Raw genomic sequence first — 20,693 nt, forward strand, 5'->3', positions numbered from 1 at the left:
TCCCGGTCCGGTGGCTTGTACGCTAGGCCGTATTGGGAAACCAAGAAGCAAGACGTGCATATGGCCCCCATAATTATTTCTTCGAAGGTGGAAACACTGACGCTCGGTCCAAGTCTTGGGTTGGTGGCTGATTCGTCAGGTCACGTTTTTGACAAGCGTCCTGACCAATTAGCTCAGCGCCTCTACACGGGCTAATCCGATTCCGGCATCCACCACCCCCACTTCTGCAAGCCAACAGCCAAAGAGAAAACAGCATCAGCCACCGCCTTCCAGAAAAAGAGATGTCTCGGGAAAGGTCTGGAATCAAAGGAGCTTCAAAATGCCCCAGATTCACCATTTTCATTGTGTCATCACAAAGGGCGTCATTCCAGGTCCTCAGTCCACGACGCTTTGGCGCCCTGAGCTGCCCGAAAGAGGCAAAATACGCGGTGAAACTTGCTCTCTTCTCGTAATCACCCTTCGGCCTCGCCTTTGTCCGCGCTGGTAGACCGCAAACTGTCCACAGATCTAGTGTTACAGATTCCATTTGCAGACAGCAACGCCAACCGGCTTCTGCTTCTTCTCTTACACGTGCTTCTCAAACGCGTCTTGACAAACACACCTTGGCCGAGAAAGGAAGCCAAGACACACGCCATGCCCACTCCAACCGCCGCCTTGTGAGGCTCCGTTGCGCCAGAGGTTCTCTCCTCCGGCGGAAGATGGGGTCAATGGCCCCATCCCGGCCCGTGTGTCTGGCGGCGTGGGCGTGGGGTTTGCCAGCCTTGGGCGTGGGCGTCTTGCAAATCCTGACGCTCTTGGCTCTCTTTTCTCCACCTCAATGGCGACCGATTAGAAATTCTTTGCATCAGTGACTCGAACCTCAATGGCCGACTGCTCGGCAATGTTAGTATTTAGCCATCGGAGGGTCCCGTAACGGTCCTCCGGCTGGGATACTACATAGATTCCCTTTTCATGTTTGTCAACGATTGTGTTTCTATGACTACCTACCTTAGCAGACACTCTTCTTCCCCTCTACGTCATAACAGATAGGACGATATACCGAATACACGAACCCTTCCTTCACCAAGACCCCTACCACCGATGACCCGCGTCGACACCGAGCGGGACGCCGGCTCCGGCGGCCGCGCCTCCGAGTTCGATGTCGAGTTTCTCGGCCGACAACGCCCCGCCGTCTTCAAGTCGCAATGGAGCGAGCTCGGCTTCTGCTTTTCCCTGTTAGGATCCATGTTGATGGCTGTAAGCTTCACCCAGAAGTAGCCGCTGCTCGGGCTCGATACTGACTCCTGTCGCAGGAATACTTCGTCAGTGGCTTCCACATCATCCTGCCTCCGCTCGCCGAGGAGCTGGACATTCCCGCGGCCTCGCAGACATGGCCCTCGAGCGTCTTCTCGCTCGTCACCGGCGCCCTATTGCTGCCGCTCGGCAGATTGGGTGACATGTACGGCGGCTACTACGTCTTCAACATCGGCCTGGCCTGGTTCTTCATCTGGTGCCTCATCGCCGCCTTCAGCAACAACTACCTCATGTTGATCGTCTGTCGAGCCCTCCAGGGTGTCGGCTCCGCTGCTTACCTCCCGGCCGGCATCATGCTGCTCGGGAAGATCTACCGCCCGGGTCCGCGCAAGAACCTCGTCTTCGCGTTGTACGGTGCCTTCGCCCCGATCGGCTTCTTCTTCGGTATCCTCATCGGCGGCGTGTCGGGCCAGTTCCTCAACTGGCGCTGGTACTTCTGGCTCGGCAGCATCGTCCTCGGCATCATCGCCGCCGTGTCGTTCCTGACCATCCCCAACGACTTCCGCGACAAGCGCCAGGAGACGAGCATGGACTGGTGGGGTGTCGCGACCATCGTGCCGGGCCTGTTGCTGCTGGTCTACGCCATCACGGACAGCTCGCACGCACCCCAGGGATGGGCGAGCCCCCAGATCATCGTCACTCTGGTCCTCGGCGTCGCCCTGCTGGTGGCGGCGTGGTACGTCGAGGCCAAGGTGGCCACCAACCCTCTCCTGCCCGCCGACCTCTTCACGCCCAAGTCGATGAAGACCCTCTCCGTTGCCCTCTTCTTCGCATACGGCACCTTCGGTCTCTTCCTCTTCTACTCCAGCTTCTACATCGAGACGGTGCTGCACATGTCTCCGCTGCTGACGGCAGTCTGGTACATCCCCATGATCGTGGGCGGCCTCGTCATCGGTACGGTCGGTGGCTTCACGCTGCACCTGCTGCCGGGCCGCGTGCTGCTGGCCATCTCCGGAACGGGAAACCTGATCAGTGTGCTTCTCTTCGCCATCATTCCCGACAACCCCAACTACTGGGCCTACGTGTTCCCGTCCATGATCTGCGCGACCATCGGCATCGACATCACCTACACCGTCAGCAACGTCTTCATCACGACCAATCTACCCGCCCACAGGCAGGGCCTCGCCGGAGCACTCATCAACAGTCTGCTGTTCCTGGGCATCAGCTTCTTCCTCGGCATGGGCGACGTGGCCGTGGGTCAGACGAGCCACCTGGGTACGAAGCAGAGCTACAAGACGGCCTTCTGGCTGGCGGTCGGTGTCGCGGGCGTCGCGCTGGTCCTGTACGCTCTCGTCCGCATCGGGCAGGCGAAGAGCGACTTGACGATGGAAGAGCGTGCGCAGCTCGAGGAGGAGTACCGCCAGTCACAATGTCTCGAAACCCCGGGAGCCGGACACATGACCCCGAACCTCGCGGCCGGTCAGGAGACCTCGGGCACGATGACCGACAACGAGACGGACAAATCGAGCGCGCCATCGCCGGAGGGAAAGACTCCGGCGAGATGAGCAATGAGCTGGATTTCAGTGTTGCATGAATTAGACGAATAATTGACTCACGTCACGGACGAAAGCGACACTTCTGCTCTCAAGATGCAGCATGATCGTGTAGTCGGAAGCCCTGGGGCAAATCGAACTTTGTCAGGGCGAAGATCGGCCATCACGAGGATGAGATGCGTGGCGGTCAGGAGGAGACTCGGAAGCCGCATCAACGGACATCGAATTTCCACCCATCAAGAGTTCGAAATGGAAAAGGGGCCATGACGAATCCCCAAGGGATACGGATACAGACCTGCTCTCGTCAACAGCGCTCCGATGCCCGAAAGCCAGCGTCACCATGTCGCAAACCGAATCCCGCCGCCCCGGTGGATCCCATACGGGCGGCCACTGAACGGAGAAAGTCATCCATATACCATGGAGTCGTGATCCAATATTCCAAAATTAATCGGGGGTGGCACCCGTCTGTTGGCCGTGGGTTCTTTTCTTTTCTTGGCGCCCAGGCCCATCCAGCCTGCCACTTCGGGAGCATTCTTGGCGGGCCTCGTGGGCTTCGGTTCTTCAAAGGATTGGCGTTTTTTGGCTGGGCCAAGACGATCAGCTCTCGATGGTCTTGGGACTCCCAGGGGTCGAAACCGCCAACTCCCCGAGATATCCGTCTTGGCAGAAATGCTTGGCGCATCGATCATTCCAACGACGACCGTCGAACGCGCCGATGATGTTGGGGAAAACACACGCACGGCACGGCAGTGATGATGATGGGTGTCATTGCATTCAGAGCTTCAGAAGCGTGGTGGTGTGCAGACTTGTGGGGGCGGTGAGAGGCGGCGGGAGCACGAGGTTAATTGCGCACGTTAGTTTTTCCGCCGCTGGTATTGCGTTTGTAATAATGTCTACTACGTATTGGACAGAGACTATTAGATGGAATAGATTGTGCAGGGCAGGGCGGGCGGCGCATAGAGCCGGATATGACTATTGGGGATATAATAAAGGAGTACTCCGTAAAGAGGGGCACGTTCCATCACCTTAGTCGTCAAATGGCACAATTTCCAAGTTTCACGATTCATCAAATCTGGCTCTCTTGGCTAACTAAGCACCTCGGCATGAAATGATGGCATTGCAATGGAAGAAGCGCCTTATTCGATGCTGATGGTTGACCGACCGCGCCTCAGTCATACTCATTCTGAGAGGAGCCGGTGCATCTGATGTCAGGCCGAGAACAGGAGGAGGTCGTCCAATATTCCCCTGGATAGTGGAGCTTGGGCCGGTGGGTTGAGTCCGAGGGAGAGGAGATATGGGCGCTCTCCCGTCCTATGAACATCAGTCAGGGAACATCATTCGGCTACGTACCGAGCGACGCCCTATGTATTCGAGGCGAGAGAGGGCCTGCCTCCTGTCGCAGTTGAGCATTAACGGGCGTTCTTAAGATGATCAAAGTTGGAGCCACCGCCAGAATAAGCTATGGTAGTGTACCTGGACAGGAGCCGGCAAATGGGATGATAAGCTGCGTCGTCTTTTTTCCCCAGAAACATGCCCATGGTAGCGTAGGCAGGGACCAAGAAAACGACAAGACTTTGCCGTGCCGATTTCCATAGTCCCAAGAAATGGTGTGCCCAGTTGCCAAGTGCTCTGCCGCCGAGCCTCGAGGGGGGACTACACGAGTCTGGAAGCTGTTGGTACCTGACCGTGAGTGACGACGGTAGCAATATGCGACTCGCCTCCCCCCTCAATTTCCGACCCTGCTCCGTCATGCTCGACAAATCCCGTGTAACGCCGCCAATGAGCAATGTGTCGTCTCTCCACGCGCGCGCTGCAAAGCAGCCCGAGAACGAGCGCGCCCCGAAAGCACCGGCAGACCAATTCAAGTTACGAGGGAGCAACAATAGCCAGGGTAGAAATCATCAACAAAGGTATCAGGTACAAATGCGGACTGTGCGGAGTTGAACTCAATTGAAAAGAGCTTCCCGCCAGAAGCACAGTATTCCGGGTCCGGCCAGCAGCTCCGAACGCCCCGAACACAGCTGTCGTTGTTAAAACTTCTAAAGTCCTGTTAGCGCCAGCCTTTGGATATCAACTCGGATTTCCGGCTATCGTTGTTTTCTTTGAGGGTTCGTTTTAGCGCGTCTTTCCCACCAAAAGACGGAATTGCGGCAGCCGTTGGTTGCTTGAGTGTTCGTCAATCGTGTTAGCGCGCCTTTCTCACCCAGCATCCGGCCGTCAAGTCGGCATTCCGGCAGTCGTTGGTTTCTTTCGAGCGCTCAGGAAGCTAGGGAGACAGAAAATCTCCTGAAATACCGTGTTGTATCCACCTTAAACTCCACGATCTCGTTGTCGTCTAACGACGGACGAAAGCAGACGTGTAGTGTAGTCGTGTACCGTAGCCGCCGCCGCGTTGGCCGACTGACAGCTGTGACATATGCATTCAACCTGCATCGTGGCGCGTACTGGTGCGACGGCCTGAACCTGAATATCTGGGGAAAAGAAATGATTCCACGCGGCTCCCGCATTGTGAATTTCGCAGCAATAGGAAATCGGCAATGCGTCAGAGAGTCATCTATCCGCTGAATCAGTTCTGTACTCTGTACTCCGTACTCTCTACCGCTGCAGAGTACATTCGAGAAGGCGAACAGTGAGAGGATGAGTTGTTGACGCTACCGACGGAGAAAATACCTTATCTGAGACAGATCCTTGCCCCCACAACTCTACCTGATTTTAAATTTAATATACGCCGGGAGCAATGGCTCCACCCGCCATTCCCGTTCGGTCCCCTGACCCCCGACCTCTCGACCGCTCCAAACCCGGACCACCTCCCGGGACCTCCTCCGAACGTGGACGGCCAGCAACAGAAGCGGCCACGACAGGGACACCTGACTTCCCGATTCTGCTAGTCTACAGCGCCCAACTCGCTCAACCGGCGGCGTAGCAGTCGATTATCGTTAAGCGACAGCTATTTTGGTGCTGGAACCCCGCGGCAAGTGGGAGGTTCTATGGAGAAACCGACAGAATCGAGTTGCTTTTGCGAAAGTCCGGTTTCCATCTTGTCGAGTTTCCGAGCCCGCAACAAATTGCAATATTGCGTACTATTGACTGACCGCTGTAGTGCAATCAATGATGTTGATACCCATCGCACCTGACAAGCCCCTCGGATAACGAAATCGCCTTCTTCCGATATGGTTCTTGAGCCTCGATCAATAGCAACATCTCCACCCGTGGTACTGGGCCTCTCCCCGAGCCGCCCCCTTTTGCCGCTTTCGAGTGAGCAGAAAAAACCTTTTCCTGCGAGACCCTGGCTCAGCCCGTCTAGAATCCTTGTTATTCGAGGTCGTTCGCCCTTTCGGAACCCCATGTCTGCCATCTCATCCCATCATTCATCCCCTGACTTCATTTCGCCGTTGGCCACAGCCCACATCCCTGGCCCCCGGTCCGTTTCCAAACGTCAACTCGCTCTTACTGGCCTAGTCTGCCTGATCAATATCGACAAACACCTCCTGGTCTCGTTTCCCCTAAACAAACGAACCACCATCATCTCGTACCACATGTCCATTCCTCCGTCCCATGCTCGATTTCTCATTCGTGCGATTCGAGCAAGATCGGGGCCCGGGAGACCGCTTCGTTCCCAACGTGTCATTCACAGACACGTTCCTCCCTTCGAACAAGTCTTCCTCGCCGGGATCGTAGGCACAGTGTACAAACCCCATCTTCCTCAGACCGATGCAATGTACCACCACTTCTGCGTGATATGTGAAGTCACTTGACGACGTCCCTTCACATCCCTTCACCCCCCGCCAAGGATCACCATCATTTGCCCGCCCTGTCCAGGTCCAGGACGTACGCAAGTGCCAAGACAGCGTTGCAATGGCCCCAAAGAGCCTCCTCGGTATGGTTCCGCTTGGCACCACCATGATCCCGGACCAAGACCAAGGAGACCACGCATGCGCAAGCGCCCAGCCAAACAGAAGTCTTCGGGAAGAAAGACAGTGAGGGTGTGCCTAAGCTTCTACAGAGATGGTCTTGGCTCTTGGCGGCAGAAGCTTAGCCAAGAGATTCCGTCGTCGACGTCCAGAGAAATACTTAAGAGCCTCCTCCGTCCAGCCTCATACCACTCTTTTCTCTTGCTCCTCATCCCGCTTCACTTCTTCAGTCTTTCAGCTCTCGCGCTCTTTGCATTCATTCCCTACCTCAATCTCTCACTGCATACCTTCGTTCGACGTAGACCGTCAACACATTCTTTTTTCAACGAAACCACGTACCACAACAACTAGCCAAGCTACAGCTCGAAAACAACAGTCAAGATGAAGTTCACCGGCATCGCCTCTTCCCTGGCCCTCCTGGCTTCCATCGCCAGCGCCACCCCCACCCCCACCGTCGTCGAGGGCGCCGCCGTCGACCCCCGCACCGTCGAGAAGCGTGCCTCCATCACCGACGCTTGCGACGTCGGCTTCGGTGCCGGCACCACCGGTGGCTCCGGCGGTACCACCACCACCGTCTCCACCCTGGCCCAGTTCACCGCCGCCGCCACCTCCAAGGACAAGATGGTCATCGTCGTCAACGGCGCCATCACCGGATCCGAGAAGGTCAAGGTCGGCTCCAACAAGTCCATCATCGGTGCCAAGGGCTCCTCCCTCACCGGTGTCGGTCTGTACATCAACAAGCAGGAGAACGTCATCGTCCGCAACATGAAGATCTCCAAGGTCAAGGCCGACGCCGGTGATGCCATCGGCATCCAGGCCTCCTCCAAGGTCTGGGTCGACCACTGCGACCTGTCTTCCGACAAGAACAACGGCAAGGACTACTACGATGGTCTGCTCGACATCACCCACGCCTCCATGGCCGTGACCGTCTCCAACACCTACCTCCACGACCACTACAAGGGCTCCCTCGTCGGCCACTCCGACTCCAACGCCTCCGAGGACACCGGCAAGCTCGAGGTCACCTACGCCAACAACCACTTCTCCAACGTCGGCTCCCGCAACCCCTCCGTCCGCTTCGGCAAGGTCCACATCTTCAACAACTACGCCGAGAAGCTCGAGACCTCCGGTGTCAACACCCGCATGGGCGCCCAGCTCCTCATCGAGTCCTCCGTCTTCTCCGACACCAAGAAGGCCATCACCTTCCTCGACTCCAAGTCCACCGGCTACGCTGTCGTCAACGACGTCGACCTCGGTGGCTCCACCAACGACGCCCCCAAGGGTACCTTCACCAAGCCCTCTTACTCCTACACCCTCCTTGGCTCCGCCAAGGTCAAGGCTGCCGTCGTCGGCACCGCCGGCCAGACCCTCTCCTTCTAAGTGGTTTCGTTACCTATGCAGTGGAAATGAAGAGAGCGCTATTGCTGTCAACCGAGGGTTACGCCCGAGGTTGCAGAGTACTGAGAAGTACACAATTCTTGTAAATACTTTCAAAGGCACCAGGGGCTCTCAGTCCCTGGTTCTGTGAATATAGTTGCCGGTTTCAACGCACAAACGTCTCTTCCCATATGTGATCGTGAATGTCTTAATGCCTCTTGAATATCGTGTCTCAGAAACGATACATTGAGCATTAATGTGAGCTTATTACTTCGAAATCCTGAGTCCTACTTCCAGTGGTTGTAATTTTCATCTGAACCACAATGCAGTATAAATCTGAGTTGCCGTGAAGGAAACCGAAAAGCTACTACAGCTGCCATTGATTTTGTAGAGAGTATCACATCTAATACAGTAATGCCTAGCTTCAATCATCTCTCGTCTCTTTCTCCTTTGGTTGCGGAAACTTCTCAAAAACCCACGGGTCACCACCCACCAAGAACCCATGCGAAACCTTCTCATCAATATCCAACGAGAAGTCATAGTAACCCTCATACAGCACCCGGTTCCCGAGCTCGTCAACGCGAACCAGCCGCTCCATCGTGATGACAACATCCTCCTGCTTTGTCTCGCCGGGCTTGATATCCCGAAGACGCGTATATCCGACAAGCGTCTTCTTAGGCCGTGGCTCCGGCCCGGCTTCAGATCGCAGGAATATCAACGCCACGTAGTCCGACGTGACTTCTCCCACGTTCTCAGCTGAGACTGTCAGGGTAATGACCCGTCTATTCAGGTCTACCTGCCAGCTTGGAATACCAGCAACGTCCTCTTCGTCGTCGATCACGGCCGCTTGATCCGTTCTCGTGACGAGCGGTCCCATCTTGGAGCTCATGTCCACATTGAATTTTGTGTAGTGCAACCCGAATCCGTAGGGCACCGGCGTCCGCCCGGTGTACCACCTGTAAGTCCGCCCAAGACCGGAGTTGCCAGGCACAGGTCGGAGGTTCATATCCGTCGACGGAACAGCTTCGTTGTAAGACTCTGGATACTGCGTGACGGACAATCTTCCAGCAGGCGCCGCGCGACCGAAGACAATGTCGAGGATGGCTTTGCCGCCAGATTGCCCAGGATACCCACCCCAAAGAATGGCGTTGACGGAGTCGTTGGCGAGAAGCTCCGTGTCGTCAACCTGTCCGTCGCCAAATTGAAGAACAACAAGCGGCTTGCCGACATCTGAAAGAGCGCGAATCAGCTTCAGCTGCGGCTCGGGCCAGGCCAAAGTCTTGCGGTCAAGAGTCTCCGCTTCCAGCGTGTTATCGACGCCGCCCATGAAGATGACGACGTCCGCCGCTTCCGCTGACTTGATGGCCTGCTTGAACGACGAGTCGGAGCTGTTGATTCGCGACCCAAGGAAGTAAGTGAAGTCCAACTCCAAATCCTTCGCGGCTCGGCGAGGAGAAATCAGATACGGGGCTGGACCGAAGTAGTTGCCCTGCATCTGCGTCGTGGCAGTGACCCAGGGTCCGATGAGGGCGTACTTCTTGGGAGACTCGAGCGAGAGCGGGAGAATGCCGTCGTTCTTTAAGAGAACGGCTCCTTCGACCGCTGCTCGGTACGCGAGGTCCTGCGCTTCTTTGGTGTTGACGTCGTCCCAGCTCAGCGAGCGTAAAGGGTCTTCTTTGGCGGAATCGAATAGCCCGACTGATACGAGGGATGTGTACATGCGCGTGAGCGACTTATCGACTTCCTTCTCGGAAATGAGAGAGTTGTTCCAGGCCAACTGAAGGGCTTCTGAGCCGGGAAACGCGTTGCATTCTAGGTCCGTCCCGGCCTTCATCGACCAGGCAGCTGCGTGTCCCAAGTCAGGGGCGTAGTGATGATATGAGACCATGAGCGCGACGCAATCGCAGTCAGTCGAGATATACTGCCCCTCCCCGTTCCACTCCCAGTGCTTCCGAAGGATATCTTCCAGCAGGTAGGAATTAGCACACAGCGGCGTGCCGTTAATCCCATTGTAGCTGCACATGAAGGACCCCACATTCTTCTCGACAGCGCACGTCTTGAAGGGCGGTAAGTAGTACTCCGAGAGGTCTTGGGTGGTGATATTGGCGTCAAACCCAGCACGATCGACGCCGTTGTAATTCTCGAAGTCGTTGGCGGCGTAATGCTTGCAAGTGGCGATGAGCTTCTTGGAAGGGTCGGTGCCCTCCAAACCTGTGAGCATGGCCGAGACGTATTTCTGTAGGTGGAAAGGGTCCTCGCCAGGTGTCTCCTGGCCGCGTCCCCAGCGAGGATCTTTGAAGGCGTTGATATTTGGGGACTAGTTTTCGTCAAAATGCTGCATGCCCCCAACCGTACATAACCAGGAGTGACTTACGTATAGATCGAGTCCAGACCTTCCAACATTGCTGAAAGCCCTCGCCTCCTTACTCACAATATCCCCCACAGCTCTAACCAGCTCGTCGTCGAACGACGAACCCAGAACGATGGGCTGCGGAAACGAAGTTGCATAGCTGAACTTCCCCTCCGAAGCAAACTTCGTTCCCGGCGATGACGCGACTCCGTGAAGACCCTCAGACCACCATTCGTACGGGGGAATACCCAGCCGGGGGACGCCAGGCGCCTCGTTGACGAGGTTGTCAAGCTTCTCCCAAATCGTCAGCTCTGCCACCAGCGCCGCGGCTCGATCCCTATCTGAGAGCGACGCATCGCACACGTCGTGGGAGCAGAGAGGTTCACGCGCGCAATCCGGGAAACTGCTACCGGCCTTCTCATTGATAATTGGGTTCCGAATCTCATAAACCTCAATCCTAAACTTTGTGAGCATTCGACGGCCAAGTGCGTCTCGAGATTTGACAAGGGAGAATGAGATCGGAAGACTCACATATCTTCTTCGTCGCATGGTATCTGCGACACTTTGCACTCGAGTCCAGACTCATCACAAGTACTCTCTGTATCAGCGATCTGGTTCGTCTTGATGTTGATCTCATTTCCGCAGACACATAGTCGGTTTCTAGAATGGCTTTAGCAACATGAAGGAGGAAATCTTGAAGAACGCGTTGTCCATACTGAAAATGCTTGATCCCGGCCTGCGAGTACCCAAGACGACCACACAACTCAGCACAGGATTCAACATCATGATGCCGTGTCAGTGAGACCGTTCTGCTGAAGGCTCGTAACCCGGGCAAATTCTCAAAACACTGGCGACTTCCAATTTCCGGCGCGTATTTCAGCGCTGGAAGACAGTCTCCCGATGTGAGAGGTTTCTGGGCATCGTCCGCGTACGCCGCGGTAGCCAAATAGGCACCTTGAACGAGGAACGTGAGTCTGCTGATGGTTTGGAACTTCATCGCGACCGCGGTTTGGAATGATGTTGGTCTTGAGTGAGAGGTCAGGTGAGGTTCACCTGTGCCTCACTCCCTGATAACGGTGTTGCATCCCTACCCCGCGGCTGATGCGGGGTGTTTGGCCAGCTGCATAGCCGGAACGCCCCTTGAAGGGATGCCGGTTGGTGTGCACGAGGGATCGCCAATCATCGATCGCATCTCTGTCTTATCAACAAACATCCATGTGTTGGATCCTTTCGAAGCCTAAGCCTGAAAAATATGAAGCGCTCAGTTACGAATTTGGTATCCATTTTCACCAGTGAATATGTAGGCATGGCATCAAAGTCGTAGTATCACGTTTGCATTAATGAAAATGGTGAGAAATTTGTGTAGTGTTGCCGACCCAAAAGCTGCTTTTTTAACGAGGCATCTAGTTGCAAATTGGTTCCGACGGACTCGTGCAGAACTTCCCACCAACCCTCCAGGGTCCGACATCTTCTTATTCCTCAAATGTTGACCTTACCAAATATGTATGGTTTCCTCTTCCACGTCAGATGGTAAATCACAGTATTCGAATTTCCAATGATCCTTTGTTCCTACTGAGCAGAAACCGCTGACAAACTGCCACATACCATGACCAGAAGGCCGGGGTCGAAGGAGAACGGGGTAGTAAGCGCCCACGATGAAGCACAGCCTGTCGCCTGGAAGTGCTTCTTTGGGGACCAGACCTATTTGATTTCTGGAATCTCGAAAGAGGCAAAAGTCCTGCAGTGATTCCGCCAGAACCTCGTTCACTTCGTCATCATATTCCGGAGTCCAGTACCATGGGCCCTCAAGTCTAGTGAGCTTCTTGCAGCACAAAGTTGGGTAACTCCGAAGGGTCTCACCCGTAGCAATAGATTCAATATGTCAGCCCAGCTGTACTCTAAATTACGAATGCCTGGAAATGTCAGCACCTTGAAGGAATCGGTATTGAAGACTGAGACCTCCATACCTTGAAGAACTGGCGTCGAGAGACTTGGGTGGACTGTGGTCGACTTTAAATTATCGTCCGCGTGCGAAGTTGTAATGCTCAGAATCTCTTCAATCTGTTGTCTTGCATCTGATAAATCCTCGAAAGAGAACGGAGCACCTAGATGTTGAATGTGGGATATCATATAGCCCGTGACCCGAAGGACGAGGTGGTCGCCCCAGCTGCAGCAGTCGCACTCGTATCGCCGTAGGTGGGAACTTTTCCCTTGATATGACAACCTGTCCGGTTCTAGTTCGTTCTGCTGACAATGTGGAAGGCGCCATTTCGGCAAAGGCTCCTGCCAATTCGGTGCCCACGAAGGCATGTTCATGCCATGAGGGCGAACGACGGCTGTAAGGAGCCAGAGGTCAACTTCATATCGTAGAAGGAATTGGCCAACGTTAGTAAAGGCTTGCTCTGTAGTGACGGTATAGTCGATGATCGAGTCAAGTTCTGATGCCACATCCTCCACAACTTCAAAAGGATGGATGTGCTCTTCCACTTTGAACAGAGCACGAAGAGCAAAGACCTTGTCCCGGGGGTCTGAAGCCAAGCATGGGGTACTCCAAAGGAGCGAAGACCACAGATTTACCGTCAAAGGAGTTTGGTTAAGTGGTCTCAAAGCCAACGGGCAATTGGCTGTAACCAAATTCCCACAGTACCCAAATGCACAGGCACGTAAAACTTCTGCGGGTGCTTGAGCTGAGCCACACATGACTATCGCACCGGGTAATGTCGATAATCTCGAGTTGCGTATCTCCTGGAGAACCCAAACTCTTTTGAACCAAGGCCTCTCGAAGAGTTCTTCCATCGCATGGATGACCTTGGGTCCCGGCTCTGGCAGATCGGGCACGTACTGTCCCCAGTGCGTATGATATACTCGAGGCGCGGACATTGCCAGCTTCAACTCTTCAAATAAGAGATGAGATGATGGTGTCTCCTCGCCGAGATAGACGACGACGCGGTGAGAAGCTGCATACACGCGTCCCATCAAGCGTACTTGTGACGTTCTTTCCGACACGTTCTCTTGGTTGACGCAAAGAGAGTCGATCCATAGCAAACGCTGCGAGTTTCGATTTCGGAGGCTCAGGAGAACCTCTAAGCAGTTGCGGGTGACCATGGCTTGGGATTTGAATGATCCTGATACGACGGGTACCAGGTCTGAAGCATTCCCCCAAGTGTATGACACGGCTTCATACTCTGGGAAACCCGAAGGCCGAGTTATGGTCTCATGCCATTTCCTCTGCGGCGCAGTATCGCCCTCGGTACCTTGTGATTCAGTATCGCCCTGGGTGCTTTGGAACTCGGCATCGTCCACGTCAGAATCGCTGGACCCTTCATCGTCGAAGCATTCGGCGGAGCAATCCCACGGTATATCAGATCTGCATTTCCATTCTCTTATGTGTGGTAAAACAGGACAAACGTCCAGAAAAGTGCACTCGACCGGTGCGCTTCTATCAGGCGCTGGGTGCAAGACAAGGATTCGAATCGACTCCGGATGCTGAAGAGGGGCGTACTGATATGGTACGGCCGCCATGTCGTCGCTTGCGTTCTACTTCGGCGCTCGCGTACTCAAGAAGGAGATCGCGACAGCTTCTCGTCGTAAGCCTGTCAGCTGCCTCACATAGGAAGCAAAGAATGCGGTTGAGAAAGGCTGGCGAGTGCTGACGAGAGCCCAGGTTGAAGCTGACCAGTAAGACGACTTCGTCTTACGCCCCACTGACAACTCGTCCTGCACTGCACTGCTGCAGTCATGTCAGGATGTCACTGGTCCGTCTGGACCCTGGCTGAGATAAGAATTGCACTGAGCCCATTCGGAAGCAGAGGAAGTCACCGCTGCTGATTTGCCGAGTCTAGATGAGTAGACGTCCTCGCGCCTCTCTATCATAGGTCTCCAACTGCAGTCTCTAACTGCGGTCTAAGAGCAATGAGGTCTGTCTTGATACCAGCAAGGAACATATCCCATTTCGTATGCAAGACATCTTACATTGCGCCCAGACTCGGCAAGGGCCAGTCGAAACAAACAACAAAAGAAAGCATCAAGCTTAAAACCAAGGAAACCGGCAGGCAGTTTGGAAACGCAGACCAGGCACCCAGCATCCGGGCAGTTAAGCCAAAGCCCAACGGCTGGGCCACGACTTCGGCAAAGTCGAAACTTCTCGTATGACAACTTTCCCCGCGGCCTCCCTTCTCGCGATATCTACCCCGCCAGCTGGAACACCGGGTGCGGGGGCGCTTCGAGGCGACGTTCAAAGTTTTCATTCGAGCCCGGTCGAAGGCCGCTTCGATCCCCCACCATGAAGCGGGCGAGCGGGGGCGGACTGCTTCGACTCGTCTAGCGTCTAAGAGGTTGGTTGGTGAGGCCGGGGTACGCAAAGCGGGCGGCGTCGAGTCGGGTGGTATCAATCAGCCATCGTACATGGCGAGATCTCCCGGAGTACCGATGGCCGCACGGCGGGGGCCTTACATGCGGCCTGTCTGACCAACAAGCCCCCGCGCTGAGGCTTGCCCACACGCTTGTGTGGCACAGCAGAAGAAGAACTTCCCGTCGTTTCGGATGGTTGTTTTCGCATGAGGACTCACCGGGCTGTTTGCCCTGACTGAGATGCTGTGCTCGGGCAGCTTAGATGCTGGCGAATATGCCGCAAACCGGTTATGCTTCATGAGACACCGTCCAGAGCCGGGGACGGACGTGTAACAACATAACTGGCAATGGGCCGTGGAACTCAGACCTTTGCAGGTGGAGCTTTCAGACGGGACATCGACCGATAGAGGCGGCCCAGGGGAGCAGGAACAGACTGGCGAAGCGGGCTGGGCTGACAGGGCATGCTCGAATTCTGTTACATCCAGGCATGAGAGAGACCCGTTCTGGTGCAGCAAAGGGGTCTGAAAAAAAGTGAAGGGGATATGGACAAGATACGGTCAACAAGCGTCTTGCGCAAGGTGCGAACCGAGCTCGGATGACCAACCTGGCTACCTAGGCCGGGGCTTGGGGGCACAAGGAGCGGTTATCTTAACCTTCATTGCTTTTGCAACGATACGCATATGCATCATTGGGGGATCAGCGTTGGGGGCGGAACTGTAAGAGGTGGAGGTTGGTTGCGTTGCGTTGCTTTACGCATAAAACTTTGCGGCGCAAGACGTCTGATCCTCATCGAGTCGACCGGTCGACATTCGAATGATGACTGCCTAGTAACTCAAGTTCGTGCAGTCTGGAAGGAAAAAGCAAAAATTTGAGTAGCCCGGCTGCCGAAGGCAAAGCTCGCTTCCAACTGCATGCACTGCAATGCAGGTCTGCAGGATCGTCTACTACTGCGTCGGCAGGCTGTGTCCTACCGGAATGCCTTTGCCTCTTTCAAGTCCTGATTGCGAAAACCCACAATCCTGGCGGCCGTACTGCGGGATCCGGACGAATCGTGTATCGGCGATATTGCAAAAAAGACGATGAACAGGGTGACGAAACGACGTTGCGATGGGGCTGACGCTCGCCTCGTCCACTACAGATCTTGGTAGGCGGGGCTTGGATCTGGATCGTCGACTCTTCTTCTCTTCGAAGGGTTGCAGCTGCCGGGGGGAAACAGGGAGGAGAGGTTGCAATCCAAGATGGAAAAGAGACCATCCGTGCTGCGATGACGGAGGGAGGCCAAAGCCCCGTCAAACTTTTCAGCCGGCGAGCGGGAGCCGTCCGACGGGCTTCTATCGGCGGTTCATGAGGCGAACTGATGACCGCTGCCGGCCGGCCATAAAATATCTCGAGACATTTGCTTTTGGACTTCCGAAAGCTGACATGGGCGATGCGTTGAATTAGACTTTCCAGTACCGTCTCCAGGTCTTTGCCACGCTTGCAGCATCCGAGTTTTGTCTCACGACGGAGGTGTCTCTCCTGCCAGCGTTTTCTTTTGTCTCTCTCTTTCGGTCGAGGTTCTCTGCACGAGGAAGAGAGTCGCTTTCATGCTTAATGTCGCCGCCCCTGAGGGTGATCAAGTTGGCTGGCCGCTTGGTCCCCCAACAATCGAGGTCCGTCTCTCTCAATTTCAACTGATGTTTTGACGTGTCGTCGCACTGACGCAGATCGTTGACAGGTAATGCGCCTCACCATCGGATAGACCGTCTGAAAGGAGAACCGTGGGCATCCCAAAATTGTCCCCAATTCGTTCAGCTGTCAAGATCGCAACGCCCGTTCACCGCATGGCGTGTTAGCACTTTGCCAGGTCAGATTCCTCTGGGGCAATGTGGGTATCATCACCACAGGCTGCTACTATTATTGACAGGGCCAATTCTTAATCATGTGGCCATAGTATCCCGGTCGGGTGCCTTGGCCCCTTCTGGTCGTTAATCTCACCGTTGATGGACAATCGAGAGAAGCGAAATGCGGCCCATCATCGATTCTCCAGGGGACCCCCAAGGCCAAACCATTGAATCCTCTGACTTCCCAAGTCAGCACATTGGGGAAAGAAGACGCTGCGTGTTTGCGCAACGTTTGAACCATCAGTTCCTTATCTGAAAATATGGTTGAATCTTTACCGCAGAGTTCTTAGTCGCACAATTTGACAGCCGCAGACTATTGGCTTAGGATACTGATGGTGTGTTCGCACGTTCCCTGTCTCTTCAAGATATTTGCCCGGCTGAGGCGCCATTGGCTTTGGCCTCAGCTCGGAGCATGACACGCCCGCGAAGGAACGGTGCGTCCAATTTTGTTTTCTCGGGGAGGCTGCCTTTGACAATGGTTCCCTGCTTTCTTAACGGCCAACTCCTTTGGCAACCCAGGATGCCCTCGGCAAAACTTCTTGTCTGGCTCGTGATGGGAAGTGTACACGGACGCCAAGGCAGCCCGAATACATCATCAAGCATGGAATAGCCACCTCAAAGGTTGGTGGAGGTTTGGCTTCGCCGCTTGCATGCAGCCTTGAGTGCCAGCGACCATGTCGGCACAAGGTCAATCCCCAATCCCACAATGCCCACCGAATTGCTCTTGCCAAAGTGGGTGAAAGCCAAGCTGTCATCACATACCTTGTCGTGCCCCAGCAGAGGGCGATCTACTCTACCCTTCCTGGTCTTTTCCCCAAAGACTATTGGAAATTCAGAATGCGATTTGCAGATTCTCTGCCTTGTTGCGAGAAGCTTATTGTCAATATCATAAAGTCGTCAGTGAGGACATAGGATAGATCGTCGCAAGCTTCGTCCGGACCACTCCAGAGATGGGATGGCGGATCAATTGACATGCACCCCGAGAGGTCTGTGAGCTGCAGAAGACACTGCCGTGATGTCCGTGTCCGCCCAAAGACGAATGGTCAAGAGACGAGACTTGCGCCTAACCCAATGTAGGCGGTCCCTTTTGTCCAAAAGGAGGCTTGTTCGCGAAGACCCGACGATTTGGACCGCCTACGTGGAAACGCTGGATGAAGCCCGTAATACTTGTAATAAGCGACGAACACCAGCAACGCCAGACCAAGTGCTGCGAGTCGCAGAACGGAGTGTATTCCGTTTGCTTTTGCTTTTGCTGATGCGCTGCCCCTCCCACTCAACTCCAAACAGAATATTCTGCACTCGACGACGCAACGAGTCATTGGGGGGCTGCAATGATGGACTGTTTCCATCGCCAACGGCGCGCCGCCAGCGCAGCGGTCGATTCGATCGGGAAGTTGCTTTTCCGCACCCCCAACTCTTAGCACAAACTGGCAAACAGTCCGCCGGTAAGTTAGGCTGGGCGGCGGCATCTCTCAGACTTGCTTTTGGCGGGTACTTGCTACTAGCAAACTCGGTTGTTTCTTGCAGTACGACTGAGACTGGCGAGCAGTCGTAAATTGCTCCCAAGTCCTGAGCAAGCATCTCAGCCACGCCATCGTCTCCTGGCAATCCAGCAACTTGCTCAAATGGGCGGTGGACACGGAGGCACAGAGCAGACCAATGGTCTAGCCCCTCGTCCAGAGAGACATTCCAGAATACGTGGAGCAGTCGTAAGGCCCCGTCATCGACCAGGTTCAGGGGCGTCCAAGGCCACCTGTGGTGGATTGTTCCCATGTCTTTCGCAATGTTGCTGGGTTCGGAAAGGGCGGGATCGCAGAACGAGACGGGAAATCCATGAAGCAACATGTTGAGCTGGCAGCGGGTCGCCTTCGTGCGTAGCCATCTTTGCTGAAGGAGAAGAGCGTTTGCATAATACCACAGGACTTGTTTATGTTGTGCTGCCACCGGGTTGCGGGCTTCTCAGCTCAACACCTGTCACCACCGGCATCCTCCCAAACGGTGGATCTCCCGAGGTTGGCAACTTGGCCGTCCCGCATCAGGCCGTTTCAAAAGATAGGTCGCCCACTACGGCCGATGCTGGGGAATTCTGAGACAGAGCCAGGACGGAAGCGGACGAGCAAGACGCCTCTTCGCCGGCCAAAGGAGCAATGCCCTAACGGCTAGAGCCTGCGAATAGAGAGGTACGGGTATGTCCCTGGCGTACGCTTCTGCTTCTATTAAACACGGATCTTAGTTCCGGGCGATTGTCGAGGGAACAAAACTAGTGGTTGTCTGGCCATGGGTGCGGCCACCCGATGCTCCGGTGAAGCTATTGCCAACAAGTGCCTCGACTATGGCGACCGGCGTCGAAAAGTCTGGAAACCCGAGCTGAACCTGACATTGAATCAAAGTTGGAAATTTGCAAAGAAACGCCCCCAAAATCGCTGCCGTCTGCGGTGGTTGACGACGATGAATTATGGCTGTGATGCCAGGGTTTATAGTGAATGGCGTTGCTGATCATCCCCGATGAGACCGTCTTCTGCCGTAAGAGGCAAAGATTCCTCCACACTCCCTCAGGGGCCCCGGCGATTGCCTGCAGAGATCATTCATTAGAAACCTTGACGAGCATTCACGAGCTTCAGTTGACGGCCAGGGTCGGGTTTCGCACGTCGTCTGCCCCCTGGTCGACCGCCGCTGTCAAATTGATTAAAGGAAAAATGGGCAGAGTGTCAGCGATTGCGACTGTTGTTGTCGTTGCCCGCCCGCCCGCCCGTCTTCTTTCTTCTTTTCCTCGGGAATCGTACGTATTCATCAGTCGTTCGGGAGGTGGCTCCATGGATGTTTCCGTTCCGCGTCTTGCCTGGCCGTCCCATGTGGCTTTTGTTGTCTGTTCCCCGGATGAAGATTAAAAACTATGCGTCCTCTTTGACATGCCCATCTCATAAATCAGGGGTGGAGGACCCCTGCCTTAGCCCCGGGTGTCGTTGTGCGCGGCGGCGGGAGGAACCAGGAAAGTGAGTGCCAGGCCGACGACCGACCACTGAAGGCGACGTAGGGGAACCGGACTTTTTGCAGTGATACGGAGTAGAGAGAGGAAATGGAGGTTCGCGGGCAGTCCGACTTTGCTCTTTTGAATTCCCACCGTCTCGTGTGGCTTGCAGGGATCGAGTGCGGTGGACGGCTAAGATCCATGCAGAATCTAGACGGCTTCCCACCCTAATCACCTGCAAGTCAGGCAGTCCCTAGCCAAGGAGGGGGGGAGGTGTGCGGTCCAGAGGTGGATGACCTTGGAATATCTGTAAAGGCGTGCGGTGTGTAAGGTTCAGGTGGCCATCGTCACGTCAAGGTGGTGCTTGTTTTCGTAGGCCACTTTTCCATCCATTCCCCCATATCATAACCACTATCCCCTCCTCGTCGCACATGTTCATGGGAGGAAGAACCTGCTTCTGAACCCTTTTCTCTTTTGCTTGCTCCAAGGTTCATGCTCATGTTCGACACGTGGAGGAACGGATTGTACGGATAACGGAAGAGAAGAAGAAGAAGTCTGTCTGGACCGGACCGAAACTTGGAAATTGTTTCCCAGTGGAGACGCAAACGGGAGTCTGGCTGATTCCTCACCCCCCTCTTTGGTGCTGGTGCTTCGTATGACGGCAGTCGCCTCATTTCTTTCCATCATCGTCGGAGGAGGACAACACCACTCGGGGGACATCTGCTCAGCTGTGCAACCGACAACACTTTTCGTTATCAGCAACGTCGCACGGGGGACGAAACGCAAAATTGCAGCTTGAAGAATATTCCAGCAGCGAGGCAAACGGATGGAGCCTTGTGTGGCCGCCGACTGGACCCTCAGAAACCGCATGCGTCGCTAGCCGCGGTTGTCAACCTTCTTTGACAAGGTAGTTCCCTCTTGCAATGACGGCTTCGTCCATATGAAATCCCCGGGTCACCCACGCATCAGACGAACTTCTTCCCTATGCGCCGCGCCCCAAAACATGTTTCCACGACTGAGCTGAGCTGACCGACCGGACAGACCTCCCCTTGACCCGTCGCGCTCGTCAAG

General features: G+C 55.0%; 3 protein-coding genes across 3 annotated transcripts; 2 read left to right on the forward strand and 1 right to left on the reverse strand.

Annotated features, from left to right (window-relative positions):
• Positions 1–1,080: 1,080 nt before the first annotated feature.
• On the forward strand, positions 1,081–2,798 carry CkaCkLH20_01617 (major facilitator superfamily transporter; the record flags this gene model as incomplete). Its single annotated transcript, XM_038884336.1, has 2 exons — positions 1,081–1,236; positions 1,293–2,798. 2 exons carry the CDS (start codon positions 1,081–1,083, stop codon positions 2,796–2,798), a joined length of 1,662 nt encoding a protein of 553 aa, XP_038750036.1.
• Positions 2,799–7,078: 4,280 nt separating this feature from the next.
• On the forward strand, positions 7,079–8,074 carry CkaCkLH20_01618 (pectate lyase; the record flags this gene model as incomplete). Its single annotated transcript, XM_038884337.1, has 1 exon — positions 7,079–8,074. The coding sequence occupies one exon, from the start codon at positions 7,079–7,081 to the stop codon at positions 8,072–8,074; it is 996 nt and encodes a 331-aa protein (XP_038750037.1).
• A 421-nt stretch (positions 8,075–8,495) lies between these two features.
• On the reverse strand, positions 8,496–11,418 carry CkaCkLH20_01619 (glycoside hydrolase family 3 protein; the record flags this gene model as incomplete). The annotated part of the gene is made up of 5 exons (XM_038884338.1): positions 8,496–8,827; positions 8,885–10,388; positions 10,446–10,878; positions 10,953–11,081; positions 11,138–11,418. 5 exons carry the CDS (start codon positions 11,416–11,418, stop codon positions 8,496–8,498), a joined length of 2,679 nt encoding a protein of 892 aa, XP_038750038.1.
• Positions 11,419–20,693: the final 9,275 nt, after the last annotated feature.

Source organism: Colletotrichum karsti, assembly GCF_011947395.1.
Source record: "Colletotrichum karsti strain CkLH20 chromosome Unknown Scaffold4, whole genome shotgun sequence".
Taxonomy (NCBI): domain Eukaryota; kingdom Fungi; phylum Ascomycota; class Sordariomycetes; order Glomerellales; family Glomerellaceae; genus Colletotrichum; species Colletotrichum karsti.